The 15,224-nt window shown below is 45.8% G+C and overlaps 3 protein-coding genes across 15 annotated transcripts; all 3 read right to left on the reverse strand.

Annotated features, from left to right (window-relative positions):
• Positions 1 to 5: 5 nt before the first annotated feature.
• LOC108035377 (FACT complex subunit spt16) lies at positions 6 to 4,604 on the reverse strand. Of its 2 annotated transcripts, XM_017110981.3 has the most exons (9): positions 4,423 to 4,604; positions 4,023 to 4,286; positions 3,664 to 3,963; positions 2,423 to 3,600; positions 1,500 to 2,366; positions 1,183 to 1,445; positions 966 to 1,119; positions 749 to 865; positions 6 to 337 (listed from the first exon to the last, which is right to left on the reverse strand). In XM_017110981.3, exons 1-9 carry the CDS (start codon positions 4,489 to 4,491, stop codon positions 181 to 183), a joined length of 3,369 nt encoding a protein of 1,122 aa, XP_016966470.1. In that variant the 5' UTR covers positions 4,492 to 4,604; the 3' UTR covers positions 6 to 180. The 2 variants fall into 2 exon arrangements, with proteins under 2 accessions (XP_016966470.1, XP_016966471.1); XM_017110982.3 differs by lacking the exon at positions 749 to 865.
• A 296-nt stretch (positions 4,605 to 4,900) lies between these two features.
• On the reverse strand, positions 4,901 to 12,588 carry LOC108035421 (carbohydrate sulfotransferase 11). 12 transcript variants are annotated; one of them, XM_050886248.1, is made up of 10 exons: positions 11,598 to 12,078; positions 11,348 to 11,503; positions 10,578 to 11,296; positions 6,903 to 7,109; positions 6,431 to 6,578; positions 6,302 to 6,368; positions 5,921 to 6,065; positions 5,690 to 5,845; positions 5,218 to 5,555; positions 4,901 to 5,141 (listed from the first exon to the last, which is right to left on the reverse strand). In XM_050886248.1, exons 3-10 carry the CDS (start codon positions 10,719 to 10,721, stop codon positions 5,045 to 5,047), a joined length of 1,302 nt encoding a protein of 433 aa, XP_050742205.1. In that variant the 5' UTR covers positions 10,722 to 11,296; positions 11,348 to 11,503; positions 11,598 to 12,078; the 3' UTR covers positions 4,901 to 5,044. The 12 variants fall into 12 exon arrangements, with proteins under 12 accessions (XP_050742205.1, XP_016966531.1, XP_016966535.1 ...); XM_017111042.3 differs by lacking the exons at positions 11,348 to 11,503; positions 11,598 to 12,078 and adding an exon at positions 12,543 to 12,588 and having other exon boundaries at positions 10,578 to 11,024; XM_017111046.3 differs by lacking the exons at positions 11,348 to 11,503; positions 11,598 to 12,078 and adding an exon at positions 12,543 to 12,582 and having other exon boundaries at positions 10,578 to 10,952.
• A 1,137-nt stretch (positions 12,589 to 13,725) lies between these two features.
• LOC108034557 (adenine phosphoribosyltransferase) lies at positions 13,726 to 14,900 on the reverse strand. Its single transcript, XM_017109485.3, has 3 exons — positions 14,679 to 14,900; positions 14,314 to 14,551; positions 13,726 to 14,119 (listed from the first exon to the last, which is right to left on the reverse strand). The coding sequence occupies exons 1-3, from the start codon at positions 14,768 to 14,770 to the stop codon at positions 13,904 to 13,906; spliced, it is 546 nt and encodes a 181-aa protein (XP_016964974.1). The 5' UTR covers positions 14,771 to 14,900; the 3' UTR covers positions 13,726 to 13,903.
• Between the last annotated feature and the right edge of the window lie 324 nt (positions 14,901 to 15,224).

The raw sequence follows: 15,224 nt of genomic DNA on the forward strand, positions 1-15,224 counted from the left end.
TAATGTAGTTCTTACATTAGTTTATTACATAAATGTATATCGTATTATATTTAATTTGTAATACAACTTTTGAAGCGCGAAAAGATGAGTGGGCGGGGATCGGAGTGGGCGGGTCTTTTAACAGATAGACAATGATAACAGGAGAGTTGGATTTCGATCCGAGTTCGAGGATAGCCCCCTCTAGTGACGCGACTTCTTCGACTTGTGGCCATTGTCGCGACTGTCGTCCCGCGAACGCTTGCGATCCTTGTCCTTGCTGCTGCTCTTGTGTCCCGACGACGAGGAGGAATGATGCTTGTCCCGGCTGTGGTACTTATCCTTGGACGACTTCGATGGGCTTTAAAGACAGGAGTGGCAGAAAGTGTAAGGCAAAGCTGTCGAGCTAACTGAACTGAGGCAACAAAATTTTGAGCAAGCAAAAGTGTGTGATTTTTTTAAACAAATTTTGCCGAAATCAAAATCAATCAAAAAGAATTTGGAAAACCAGAACCAAATTATAAACAAAAAGTATTGAATTTTGTAACCGAAAGGAATTTTGGGTGTCCCTAATCCAATCTTGTGAAACCAAAACCATAAAACAATCAAATCGAGAACATGAAACCAAATTAGCCCAGAATTTACTTGGAAAACTCTCTGAACGACCAATAAAAAGTGTGGAATTTGTGGTGGGTGAAATGATTAGGTGGAATGCACTTGCGTTAGGCCTTATGGTTGGGTATTACGTGTTTTGGGGCATTCGATAACAAACCTAGATGAGCTGCCATGTTTGGAGCTGGAGGATTTTAAATGCGAAGAGGAGGAGGAGGAGTTCGACTTATGCTTTTTACTGTGCGACGACGATCGAGCCTCCTCGCGGTCGCGGCGACTGTGTTGGGTGTAGAATGGGGTAATTGATATAGATAATACGGCGGAAACCTCGGATAGAGTCACACATCTACGGTGGACGATCGGATCGGTGCTCATACCTGTGCTTTGAACTCTTGCCGTGCTTCTTGGAGTCGAATTTCCCATTGCGTGGCTTGTCGTCGGTGGCGTAATCGTGGTTGCGGTCCTCCTCGGCGGCCTCGCGCTCCAGATCGGACCAGTCCTTGCCGGATTCCTCATCCGAGCCAAGGTCCTCTGCAAAAATTAAGACACAAATGTCAAAAAACATAGTGAATGCAGGTTGATTTCGCTTCTTACCATCGCTTTCTTCGCTGTCTTCCGAGGCCTCTGAGTACTCGGAATCCTCGTCCGACTCCTCATCCGATTCGGCATCTGTGGGGTTGTAGGCCTCGTCCTCTTCGGACTCGGCGGTTTCATTCTCGCCCTCGCTGCCCGACTCCGGGTCCAGGAAAGTCCAGCCGCCTTGGTCGAAGAATCCCTCGGGATCGTCTGTGATGGTCTTCATGATCTTTTGCCAGTTCAGCGACTGAACGCCCTCCGAGTAGCGAATGTCGCAGGAGCTGCAGTGTAAAGATTAATAAAAATCCCTTTCAAAAAGGCATAATGAAACTCACTTGAGCCACTCCTTGACGTGATCCAGCATGTTCATGGGAATGGCGTTCACCATGGCCACCTTCTTGTTGTACTCCTTGAACACAAAGATCATGTCGAAGTTGCGCAGATGGAACTGAACGCGCTCAAAGTGCACCAGCTCCACGTCGTCCAGCGTGATGACGAACGGCGGCCACTCGGTGAGATTGACCAGCGAACCCGAGGTGGGCTGCAGCGTGACGGTGCTGCGGAAGGGTGCTCCGGGGAAGCCCAGCTCACGGAACGGCGTGTCGAACTCCACGACCGACTTGGTCATTGTCTCCACTTTCTCGCAGAAGCTCTTGAAGGCCGTCTTCAGCTTGTGGCGCAGTTCGCGTTCCGCCTGCTCGGCGGCCAAATCGTCGCGGTCGTGCATGTGCTGGTGCTTACCGAGATCCGTGGTGATCTCGCCCACCTCCGTGTAGAACTGCACATCCACGTGCTTCTTCTTGCCAAACATGATGGCGTACTTGAGGTGGAAATGCAGTAGGATGATCATTTCACCGTCGCAGGGCTGGAAGAAGGCGCTCTTGATGTTGTTGTACAGGATGTCCACCTTGTCGCCGCGCACGGAGATGTAGCGGAAACCATTGGTGTGCGCCTCCAGGCTGCCCGTCATGCGCTTGGTCACGATGTTGGGCCGAATGTACAGGTCCTTAAGCTTCGGATTGCCCTTGTTCTGGGACAGAATGAGTGTGTCCTGCTTCACAAGATCCTCCTTCTCGCGTTCCTCCGCCTCGCGGGTCTTGAAGCGCTTCTGCACCTCCTTGATCAGGCGGAAGGCGTTGTTCAGATTCGCAGATGGGGCACCCACCTCGCCGTGTTCCTTTACGTTCGAGCTGCGGTAGGTGCTGTGGGATAAAATGAATAGTTAGTTGTAGTCACAGCAGATGTTCCCAATACTCACACTTCCTTAACGAACGTGGCCTCCGGCTGGGGATAGAGTCCGCCTTCGTTGCGACCCATTGTGGCGCCGGGGTGGAAAAAGTTGATACGCAAGTACGTGTACTCGCCCTCCACCGACTGCGAGATATTCTTGATTGTCGATATGTGGAACGGCACCTGGATGCCGAACACGGGCATGATGACGGTCTCGTACTTCTTGTCCACGTACAGCTTGAGCTCCTTGACCTCCGGCTCGCGCGGCATCTGGCTGATGGATTTGTAGGACACGGTGTTCTTGCGCACCTTCTCCACCTCTTTGGAGTTGCCCTGCTTGGCCAGCCGATCCTTGGCGCGCTCGTTCAGCTGCTGGGCCAGCTCGCGCTGGTGCTCCTTGCGCTTCTCCTCCGTGTTGATCTCGTTACGCAGCTTGGACTCCAGCACTGCATTGCGCTTGCTGCGGCCCAGGATCTCGGTGCCCTGATCCTCCTTCGCGGCCTTTTTGTCATCCACATCCTCCTCGTCGCTGTCGTCCTTGATGAATATGCCCACGTTCTTGATCTTCTTCTTGGACGGGGTCATAACACTGGCCGGGGACTGTTCGCCGACCAGGACAGTGTCGCCGATGAATAGGGCGTAGTTCTTGCCCTCCTTGTCGGTGGCCTCGGGATTGGTCAGGTTCGAGATGCCCACGTGCAGATTGAAGACCATGTTCTTCTTCAGCAGCGCTTGGCACTTGGGCCCGATGACAATAGAGTTCTCTCGGAACTCCAGACCCATGGCGAAGCCGAAGCTCTTGGGCAGATTGTCCACCATTTTGGGCTTCTCCTTCTTGACGTACTCCAGCGTCTTCTCGTAGACGTCGCACAGCTTGGTGCCCGGCACCAGCAGCTTGAGGATCTCCTCCTGCACACTTACCAGAAATGTGTAGTTCTCCTGCATGGCCTCGGTGGGATTGACCAGGAAGGTGCGCGATATATTTGAGCAGTAGGACTTGTAGCGGGCGCCCAGAGAGCAAACGATCACGCCGAAGTGCAGGGGATTCTTGTCCGCCACGGCGGAGAACTTCAGGCTGTAGACGCCGCCGGACTGGATGATGGGTGGATAGGCCATGTCCAGGAGTCTGGGGTCTAGGCCACTGGTGTACTTCTTCTCGCCAATGGCTGCCTCGCAGCCATCGGAGAGTTTGTTGTGCTTGACTTTCTGTGGGATAAAAGATACCGGATAAGTCTCAAGAATCCTGGTTAATCTCCAACAAAAACTCACCCTATCCGAATCAATAATGTCCATGATCTCATCTTTCAAGTACTTGTTGAAAATGTCCATGGACACTAGCGATGCCTTGCGTATGTTGTTGATCTCCGACTCGTCCTTGGGACACATCAGGTAGGCTATGATCGTGCTGATGTCCACATGCTCGAACTTGGAGGCCGTGAGGCACTTCTTCCAGGCCTCGCTGAACTCGCCGGGAAAGGCGTCCTTGGTGAAGACGCCCAGGCGCTTGCCCTTCTTGGAGTTTTGCAAGGCCTTGATGAGCTTTTCGAAGTTGCCCTGGTCCTTGTCGGTCTTTGGGTGGATAGATTAGTTAGGGGGGCATTTGGGCCACGGGATGACCAGCAACTCACCCGATCCCTGACCAACAGCTTGACCTCCGGAAAGCCCTCCTCGGTGATGTTTTGTGTCTGCTTCAGGAACTCTATTTTCTTCTTGCTGGTGAGGAAGTATATGGCATCCGAGGCGAACACGGAGATGGTGTCCGTCAGCTCGTAGCCCAGGAGCCACAGCTGCAGGGCCATGGACTTGGAGTACAGCACGTCCTCCTCGACGCCCACCACGCTCATGATGCAGTCCAGGTTGCTGAGGGCGTCATCGTGCCCGATGCTGGGGGCCTTTGGGAAGACAAAGAGGCGAGGGAGATAAGGTCTGCTGAACTATTTCACCACGGCTCCCAATGCGCCATTGGCGCGATGCTCCTGGGGTCAGGCAAACCGGAGATTCGCATCGCCGACCGGCGGACGCACTCACCCTCCACTCTGTGTATAGGCGCTTCACGCGGCGCACGAACGCCTCCTTGTCCAGCACAAAGCTCGACATCTTGCCGCGGGTCAGTGGGTGGCTGTCGTTGCAGTTAAACTGAATAAATCCGAAATAATCAAAAATTGCAAAATTCCACCGGATAAAAAAATTGTGGCGCGGCGAACGGAAGAAGAAGAGCAGGCGTCAGCGTGAGCGGGGAAATACGGCTTTCGCAAATACCAGAAATATACCGGAAACATACCAGAGCAGTGCGAACGGTCACGCTGGAAAGGGTTGGTGTATAGGCTGTGAGGTGGTAGTATTCGCTATCAGTAGGGTGTATCCTTTTTTCTAGGACACTGAGAAAAACGGATTATTTTGCATTTAAAACAAAAAAATTTGCTTGAAATAGAAGCAAACAAGTAGTCAAAATTAAGTCTTGAGTTAAAAGATGATCCATAGACAAAAAGTAAAGACAGAGGCAACGTTTCGCTTTAATATAGTTAAGTTTATTATTGTTTTCCTTCAGTATTATCAACATTTTGCAATTACGTACTGTGACGGCTAATATGTGAGTTCGTTGAACTTGATTCATTGGTTTCTAGCAAAGTCTAAGAGATCCGGGGCCGGGCTAATTCTTTGTACCCGCCGCCGGACCTTCAGCCTCGTCCGGCCGGGCCACCTGCAGATACTCCTGGATGTCGTAGTCGAACAGCTCAAAGTCGTATCTGTGGGATAAAATAGTTCAGAATTGTGTTTCAAATGTTTGTCAAGAAGGGTGTCTAAGATAGTATCGAAACCTACTTGTAATACTCGTAAAGCTCCAGCATTTCCTGGCGCGTCAGTTGCGCGTAAAACTGCTGCTGCAGCTCGTGCGTCTTGCGGCCCTTGCCCATGTTGCGCCACACGGGCGCTATCACCCGCTTCAGGCCAGTCTTTTCGATTAGATATAATTGATCCTCCGCCAGCGACTCGAACTTCAGTATCAAGTCGAACCGGATGAGGCAGGGTGTGCAGAAGGAGGTGGCCGCCACGAAGTGCATGTCGATGAAGCTGCCGCGCTTCACCTGGTCGAGCAGCCAGTGCACGAACTCGGGGAACGATGGGAACTTTGTGTTGGCGGCACGGGCGGCTAGGGAGGGCTGTACAGGGAAATACAAAAATTATGAATTTGATTTCAATAAATATTATATATATCATTATCCACGGCGTATACTTGATATCCCTAAAGTGACAATATCAAGTATACGCCAGGCGTTACAGCCGGAAGACCCACCTTCTTGCGGTAATTGCGCACAATGCTGCGTCCCAACTTGTCGTGAAAGGAGTAGGGCAGGGCGAACACCATCTTGTCCCGATAGGCGCTCAACAGCCGCTCGAAGGGATCGCGTGCGATGATGAAGGTCAGCGAGTAGTTCTGCGCCTCACGCAGCTGGCGCCCCGAAATAAAACCAAACACATTAAATTGTAATTGGAGAGGAGTAAGCAAGCCTGCGACACCACCCACCTCGTCGAGCGTCACCCGGGGATACCGCTCCCTGGCCAGATTGAGCAGAATCTTTTTGGTTTTGCGCAGATAAGCGGGTGAGTAGCCGGCCAGGACATTGAAGTTGAACATCCAGGACGAGGAGGCTGCCTTAAAGACATTGCACCTACACGGAAGTAAATAAATTGTTGTAGAAAATGTAATTAAAATGTAATATAAAAAAAAATTATACTAATTTTTTAAATTATGCTACTGAATCAATACATTTTGTATAAATATTAAATAAACAATAATAGTTTTCAAAATACTGAAATGTAACTTCAGCTATACAAGTTTAACTTTTCCAAAGCAAATTGCAAACTAAAATTGATTTATTGAAAGGTGAATAAAGCTCACACCCACCAGATAATGTGATACTTTTTGTTGACCAAAAACTCCCATGTGTTCGGGGTGTGCCACGAGTCGTGACCTGTAAGCAAGATTCGGGATAGAGATACGATAGAGGAGAGCCCAATCCGGCGGAAGACCCACCTAGGACATCCAGGCCGTAGGCGGAGCACTTGTCCCGCAGCCGCTCCCGGCGCTGGTCCATGCGCTGCTCCACCTGGAGCATCTCCTGCGGCGTGAGCGTCTGCACGGCATACTCGGGGATGAGGGGCAGGAGCGTCTGGTTGCTGTCCTGTGCGAGGGACAAACGGGCGGAAAGGTGAGCCACGGTGAGCAAAGCCAGCTGGCTGGTTTCTCGATGGGAATGGGAGTGGGTAGAGATGGGGAGTGGGGTGCCCGAATAATGCCCAATGCCCAAATGCCAATCAATTTGGCCATCTCAATTTTATTTAGCCCTTGGCTCTGTTTACATCATTAATTATACGAGCCTGTGAGTTCAAGTGTTTGCTCTGGTTAGTGGTGGGTGTTCGCTGTGTGTTCGGTGTGTTATGAAGTGTATGGTGTGTGTGGTGTGTGTGTGGTGTGTGTGTAGTGTTGGTGCGGGTTACATATTTACTTTATCAACATAGCGCCACTTGTTCTTGGTCTTGCCCGTGGCCACGACGGTCAGGTCCTTGTTCTTGTTCTTGTTCAGCAGCAGCACCGGATACCGGACCACCGGATACGGAAGCTGGCCATGTTGCTGCGCCGGCTGCTGATGCGGAGCTTGCTGCTGCTGCTGCTGCTGCGACTGCTGCGGCGCCTGCTGCTGCACATTAAAGGCCTAGAAAATCAGTTGCAGTTGCGTTTGGGTGGGTAAGGATTTGGACTCGGTTGGCTATTTGGGTTAAGAGGCAGGCGGGGATGACGTGGCGTATGCGCAATGTACAAGCATTCGGTCAAGGTCCAAGGTCGCCGCCCCCACTCGCATCGCATTCCACATTCCTCTGGCGAATCTCGGTCTCAATATGAATCCCAATTAAAACCCCCAGACGCCAGTGTCAACTGTCATCTGGAAAATGGCCACATGAATCAAGTGGCTGCGGCCACTCGGCGGATAAGTTGGCGTCACCATCGTGGCAGGCACTTTGCATTTGACTCGCGCTTCCACTTTGCAATACTGCCCTACATGACACACCGTACATGGCATGGGGGTACTCTGTATACCCTTCGAGGGGCTGGCTCTTCCACTTGGTGGTCGGGCTCGGAAATAATTCGCTGGGACATGAATGCCTCGTTCAGATAAGATTGATTAATGGTCGTCGCTGGGCACTGGGGCTGAATGAAGAATGCGATACTTCTGCTAATGTCTGGGCCCTCCCGATGACTTGTCTAAACATTTTCGATGCTTTTAGCTTAATTGTTTCCTGCCATTAGCATTGTGTTGAAATTGTTTCTTAAAAGTGCAAAGAACTCGCTTTATGCTTTCATAACGGGAAAGGGTCTCTTAAAGATCAATATTTTTATGAGATGGGAATTTAAAAGTGTGTACGAGTATTTCTATAATAAGTAAAAGAGTAAATATTTATATGGCTAATAGCGGAAATTTTCTGTTAATAGACTTTTATGTAGGTTTTATGGCTAATTTCAATTGGAAGCTATAATTTTTTTTGTGTTTTATTAGGCTTGTTTGATAGATGAAAAATATATAAGCTAAATATTTTAATAATTGCTTTGTTTAAATTCTATTAATTCCCCAAAATGTTTTATTTTCAAATATTTTAACCTAATTTTGTAATTTTGGAATACAGATTATTGCTCTATCCCTTACTAAAATGTACCTACAAGTAACTGCCACTCAAAATGGCGCTACGAGCCTGACCTGAACTGTGTTTTAGGCTCTATTAGGGTGGACCAAATGCAAATCGGCTTCGCTATATGAGCGTGGTCGTCCGAGGGTGTTTGTGATTCGCATGTGCTTAATTATGCGTGTGTGCCGGCTCTAACAAACGAAAAATACAAATGTTTAACTGGAACACAGCACGGCGTTTGCGTGTCTTAATGTGCCTTTATTTTATTCTAGTTTTTTTTTTTGGCTCTGAATAAGCATGTGTCATTTGGGTAATGTAATGCAAATTAGCAGTGGGCAAGCGCATATTGATTGGGGTGGCTGGCAGCCCGTGAATCAATATTGTCCGGCCCCCCCCTTGATGACTTTTTCATGATGCCACACGCAATTAAGTGTAATTTGTGCGAAAGTTTTTCTTTTCGCAAGCCATTTGGCCAAGGCCGATGGACGGGCGCCCAAGAGTCTCTGGCGACCACGCAACAACGCTTTGCGAGTAGTCAACACTTGAAAATATCATATCTTATAAAAAATAATATATATTTTGGGTTAAACTTTAATAAAAAGAGTTTTAAAATCAATTACTGAAGTGTCTAAAAGTATGCAACTATATATTTTTGGTACGAAACTTGAAAGAATGTTGTGTACTGCATACTTTGAGACACCTTTAAAAAATAAGCCTTAGTTATTTCTGTGGCCTACCTATGTAGTTTATTTCTCTAAATTCATCACTATTATTAGTAATATTAATAATCCCTGCTATAAAAATAATTCTGATATCATCCATATTAGATTATCCAATATTAGGCACACGAAATATGTATCTCAGCTCAAGATCCCAAAGTTAGTAGTTTTTCTAGTTGTGTAATCGGATTAGGCCGTGCCCAAAGGGTTGTCCGGGCCAAAAGGGCGTGGCCGGGGGGCGGTCGGCCAGCTTATGTGATTATAAGCCAAGAACGCTTTCCGTACGTCCGCATGTCCGTGTGTCCCTCCGTCTGTGCGACTGTGTGTCTGTGCAATTGGTGTGACTGAAATATTCCGTCTTTATATGGCATTTGCTCAATTTCAAGCACAAATAGGCGATAAAGCCGGCCAAAGCCCGCCGCTAATTTCGAATTAATTTGCACCCAATCAAGCGAGCACATAATACCCAGCAAGCCAGTTCGAATAGTGCAGTGCCGGGCTCAGTTCCCCGATTCCCCGTCGAGAATTAAGGCGATAGACGTGCAATAGCCAAGTGCGAAAGGCGATTCAAAGAAGTGTGCTAAAATCTCCGGAGAACTTGTATAAACAAATAAATAACAACAAGATGAGATGCCTTCGATCGCAGCTATTTATCGTGTATTTATAGGCGATAGCCGCTAATTTGCGTGTAAAATGTTATTCTCGGCTCCTTCCAAATGCCCTTCACACAATTTGTTTATAGAATTAGATAGACTGCTCAGATTGCCAGCTGATAAGTTTGTTGATTCGCCTGGCTTTTTATGGTAATTCGGTTTAATTGCTTTTTTGTTCGGTTCTGGTTTGTGGGGTTTGGCTTTCAGCCGCCTCCTCCGATGGCCCGAAACCGAAACAGAGTCGGGCAATCGATGGCCTGCAATTTGTTTGTTGTCAGGCGATGAGGGGTGGGCGGGGCAGGCGGTCGGGCGGCAACTACAAGCGAGTGTATCTACAGCTAAGTGCACTGGGAAAAACTAGGGTGGCGCTGGCTACAGAACAGTTATTTAATAATTTTCAAAATATCATTTCTTATTAGGTACTAAAAACGGATAGATGAAGTATATATATGATATAAGTATCGCTAAATCGAAGTTTTACCAACAAAATCGTATAAAAAAAATCAATGAATTTTAAAACTTTAATATTTAACAATGTAAAATAGGTTTATTTATAAACAAGTTTTAGTCTATAAAACCCAAGGTCATGCTTGGGTAAAACATTTCCTCAAATTTAAAATCTGGGAAAATTAATGAAAGTATTATCTACAGGAATTTGACAATTTATTTCCATTTATTTCCACAGACATGTAAATCTAACTTATATAGAAGGCACGCTACAAATATCACGAATTTACGTAAAACTCTTATATTTGTTCCAAAAAGTATGCAGTAAAAATACGAAGGCTGTCCTTCGAATACTGAATTATTTGTTGCCTACTTTTGAACACTTTTACAAATGATTTTTAATTTTAACGATTTCTGAGGAACAATTTACGGATATGGTAATTTTAACTAAAACATTTCATTCATTCGTTTTTATTCAATCATTTATTACAGTATTTTAATATTTACAATACCGATTTCCCGCCCATTTTCTCCTAGTGCACTTGTATAAGCGATTGTTCAGCAGATGTTTGCCCGGCACTCAAAGGGCTGATGGGAGGGGACTACTACTGGGCATGCTACCTAGTCACCTGGAGCACACCGGCACCACCCACTGCCGCCCACTGGGGGCGCCTCCACTCACCTCGAATCCTCGGATCTTCTGCAGCTGCTCGTTCCACACCAGGTAGACCAGCGAGAGGGGCAGGAGCAGCAGGGAGACGGCCGTGAAGATGAGCAAATAGCGCCGGATGGCGCGACAGTTTGCCAGGCTCTTGCTCAATTTCATTTAAACTCGGCTCTATCTGGGACATAGGAACTGGTGCGGATTCTCCCCTGCGTCGCTGGCTTCCTGTTTTGCCGTGTCCTATGGGGCTTTGTTGGTGCTGTATGTTGTATGTTGTATGGGTTTGATTCGGTTCTGGATGGCGCTCGGAATTGATTTTGGATAGATGGCGCGTGTCTGCTATTGATAGTCGTGGGACATTTCCGTTTGCCGCTACGCGTTCGCAAAGTTTGCCTGCAGTTGGCAACAGATTTTGTAAGTTCTCATCGCTGTCGACGTCGTGCTGGCTAAATTTAGTTTGCTGTGCTAAATGTTCTTAACCAAAAAGCAGGAAAAAAAAGCAAAAGAACGGAGACCGAAAAAAAAGCAAGAGTGGAAACCAAAAATATATTGAGTGAGCTGGGCGGATGACAGTTTTTGCTTTATGGTCGAGTGGCTTTCGACCGAAAATTGTGTCACTGCAGTTGGGTTACAACTGCAGGCCAAACCATTGATTCGCTTCCGCTTTTGTTCGGCTTTCTCAGCTTTGTGTTTTATGTTTGTTGGGGGTGTGTTTTGGGGGCCTCTACACTTTTCGGCTGCAAGTCAGGAAGCGAATAAGGGAAGTCGTCTATTGATTTTCTGCTCACTTGAAACTCCTTTCTCGGCAGTGCAACTTGAGGTATTTCCTGGGGTTTGTGGGCAAAACACCCCTGTATAAATTGCTAGGCTCTTCGTCTTGTCTGCCAGCCAACTCTTTGTTTCTACTTCATTGTTATATATTTCTCTTATTTGTTCATCATGAACTGCAGATACATTCATTGTTATATATTTCTCTTATTTGTTCATCATGAACTGCAGATACATCTCCGTTTTAAGTTTCTGATATTTTCTACTTACACTTGCAGCAAACTGTTGACTTTCGCTTTGTTATTTATTTTAATATCGATTTTTTGCTCACTTCAAACTCCTTTTGTAGGCCTTGTAAAGCCGCAAAAACACCCCCTGAATATTTCCCTGCTCATCTTTTGTCTGTTAATGTTTATAAAGTCATGCCACTTCGTTTGCGTTTTTTGCAAGCTTTTCAGTTTGCGCTGGTCTTTTTTATTTATTTGATTTTTCACGGCTTTTCTGCTGACCTTAAACTCTGTAGAAATAAATGGTTCGTGAGGACTTTCTATGTATTTGAAAGATTTGTGTTCTTTTTAATGTTGATTATTTTTTTATTGCATTTGACATACTCTTTGAATATTTTACTAAAAAGATACTGGTTATTTAACACTTTTAATTTAACTAAGTTCAAAAAATAAAAAGAAAACGCTTTTGGCTTGAATATTGTTTAATTTTAAAGTAATCCCTTAAAATTCATTATTATTTCTTTGCCTTTTCGTCGTGTTTGTTCGAGGTCACTTTCTAATTACCATTTAATGTTCTATGGCTTCTAAGGGCATCTCGCGTACTCTTGGGCAATGTATCTCTCGGTTATTTAATTGTTTGTTAATAATTCTACACACACACTCGAGCAGCGACGGGGCAAACAAATGCAAAATGCGGGGCGTAGGAGGGGTATACGTAACGTGCTGTCAATTGCCTTGCTTTGTGTGCCCGCTCTCTTCGCTCTCCCCCAGCGCTTTCCCCTCCCCCTCCGCTCGCAACAATAAACAACAAACAACAAACACGGCCGAAGATGGGCCTCCGTTAATGGAGGGCGACTTTTTACTAGTTTGTTATTCAATTGTTTGCCAATTGAGGAAAAGCGCGCAATCAATATCAATTCGCCAGGCGTGCTGTGATTATTATAATCATTTTTTTCCAGGGGGAGGGGGCCTAACAACAAACACTAACCGTTAGCGTCATCACCGCACAACGCACATTTCACGAGTGAAATCAAAATCAAATGCGAAATGAGCACAGGCCAGGGGCAGCGACGCCGGCAGCGCAGCAGCAGCGCAGTTTCAGTTTTCGGTTTCATTTCGCCAGTTTCCGTTCTCTCCTCTCCTCTCCTCTCTTCCCTTTTGTTTTCTTTTTTTGCTTGCCATTCCTCAGCTCCCTGGATCCTTGGCTCTTCCTTGAGCCTTGTTTACCTGTGTGTTTGTTGCTATTTTCGGCTTGCTTTTTCAGGGGTGTCACCTTTGATTTGTTTATCAACGGGCGGCGGCGAGGGGTGGCACTTCCTCGGCATTCTGGGTTAACGCAGCACAACAATTTTTGTTTATTGCTGAGCAAAAAGCGCCGGTAACGGTGAACGGGAGAGCATCGGGAGCGAGAAAGTGCAGAGAGAGTGCAGAGAGAGTGCAGTGAGTGCGCAGTGAGAGAGCGGCAGGCAAAAGGTTTGCGGCCGGGGTTGCGTGGGTGGATCCGAAAGTTGTGCAGCTAAAAATAGGACACTCGTGGCGTCAGGTTTTTAGGTTTTCAGTCTTCCAAAACAAGGACGGTTAAAAGCTATTTTAGTTTAATTCACACTTTTCCACTTATTAACTATTTTGATAGCATACTTTCAGGGGCATTCTGTCATACAAGATTTTTGTTTCATAATAGAGAGAGTATATAAATAATAGATAGACAGTATATAAATATCAATAAAAAGTATATAAATATAAATAGAGCTTTTTGAAAAAACCATTGACATATTTAATCTGTGACTAGATAAAAATGTACATCAAAATGTTTGAGTATATCAACAAGTTTTTTATCTTCTATAAATTTTTAAAACAAATATTTTTTTTGCCGACAGATTGACAGATAATTAAGTTTGACGACGACAAAATCGAAAATAGCCCTCAGTTAATCTAATTTATGTTCGAAAACGTATTCAAAAATAGCAATCGATATGTAAGTTCAGAATACCTATGTTGGTATTCACATAAACGCATACTTAAGACTGCCTAAGAAAACTAAACAAAAAGCACATGTTTCCTAGATTATCAATTTAATATTTAAATACCCTTTATACACCCATCTTATCAGGTCTTGGTCAATACCAAGCCGAGCTAATATACAATTTCCATTGATAGATTAAAGACCTCCGTTATCAGTTCGAAATATATTCCAAATTCCAAATATATTCCATTATAAAAATATGCCTCTGTTTCAAACAATGTTAACATTTCAGTATTGTTATAAATATTCGCTAGTTGGAAAGCCCCCTTGAGAGGTATTAAGTTAAATGCAAATGTGGAAGGTATTTGTCACAACTTGATTAACTTTCAGTACTTGATGAGGGAATGTACTTTTCCATCCAGCTTTTTGCGACCCTCCAGCCCAACCAGTTCCATAACGACCAGGCTTTCCACGACAACGCCGCCCACTTTGCGGACCAGTTCAGAGGCGGCCAATAGGGAGCCACCCGTGGCTAGCAGATCATCTACGATTACGACCTTCTGGCCTGGCTGAATGGCGGAACGCTGCAGCTCGAAGGTGTCCTAAAATGGGGGAAGGTAACTTCAGATGATAGTATAGAAACTTCTATAGCTAGAACTTAGCAAACTCCACATAGTCAAATCTATAATTAGCTATACAGCATTCCAAAACATGAAGACGGGTGTGCCTTACAATATTCTCAGAAGTAAGTTCGTCTAGTTATAGAACATGAAGCAATAAACTGACAGATACTCACACTACCGTACTCCAGTTTGTACTCCACGGAAACCACCTCACCCGCCAGCTTGCCCTTCTTGCGGATGGGGGCACATCCCACCCCCAGCTCGGTGGCTATCAGGAGGTTGAAGAGGAAGCCCCGCGAGTCCAGACCCACGATGATCTCCGCCTCGGGGGCGCTCTCCCGGATGTGCTCCACCAGCAAGTCCCTCAGGTAAACACAGGCCTTGGCATCGGTGAGGGCACCAAAAATGTCGCTGATGTTTTACATGAAAACAGAGGGTTCCATACATTAACAGCCTGATAAGACTCCATTTGTTTGCCCATAAACCATTAGTGCCCCCAGTCAGATAACCTGGTGCCATGGTATGTAGCTAAACCCACCGGAATAGTATGCCCTGCTTGGGGAAGTTCGGATACTCGCCGATCTTCGACTTTACGTAGTTTAGTTTGTCTTCCGCACTGATTGGGCTCATCTTTCTTCGTTTTACTGGTTGATCTCAGTCTACTTAAGTGTAAGGGAGTTTTTACAGAGGTTTTCAGCTTTCAGATATTTCAGAACTACGTGAGTGCGTGCCCAACTGCGGACTGGCTTAAGGGAACAGCTGATAAGTCAGCTGCTATCGGAGGAGGTGGTTGCTATGGATGGGAGATACTTTATGCGATGAACGCGTGTTGAGTTCGCTGGGCGGTCGATTTGAAATTTTGGTGGACAGGAAAAGGCAAATAAGATTGTGACGAAAAAATAAATAAATTTAAAAATAAATGTATGGAATGAAATTGAGTCACATACATTTTTGATTAAATACTATGTAGATTTTATTTCCTTACAATCAAAAAGTAGTTATAAATTAAAAACTAAATTGGAAATATATTAAAAATGTTTTACCTTAAAAAATTAGTAAATAAAATATTTAAACAGAATTACAT

This window comes from Drosophila biarmipes, chromosome 3L (genome assembly GCF_025231255.1).
Source record: "Drosophila biarmipes strain raj3 chromosome 3L, RU_DBia_V1.1, whole genome shotgun sequence".
Taxonomy (NCBI): domain Eukaryota; kingdom Metazoa; phylum Arthropoda; class Insecta; order Diptera; family Drosophilidae; genus Drosophila; species Drosophila biarmipes.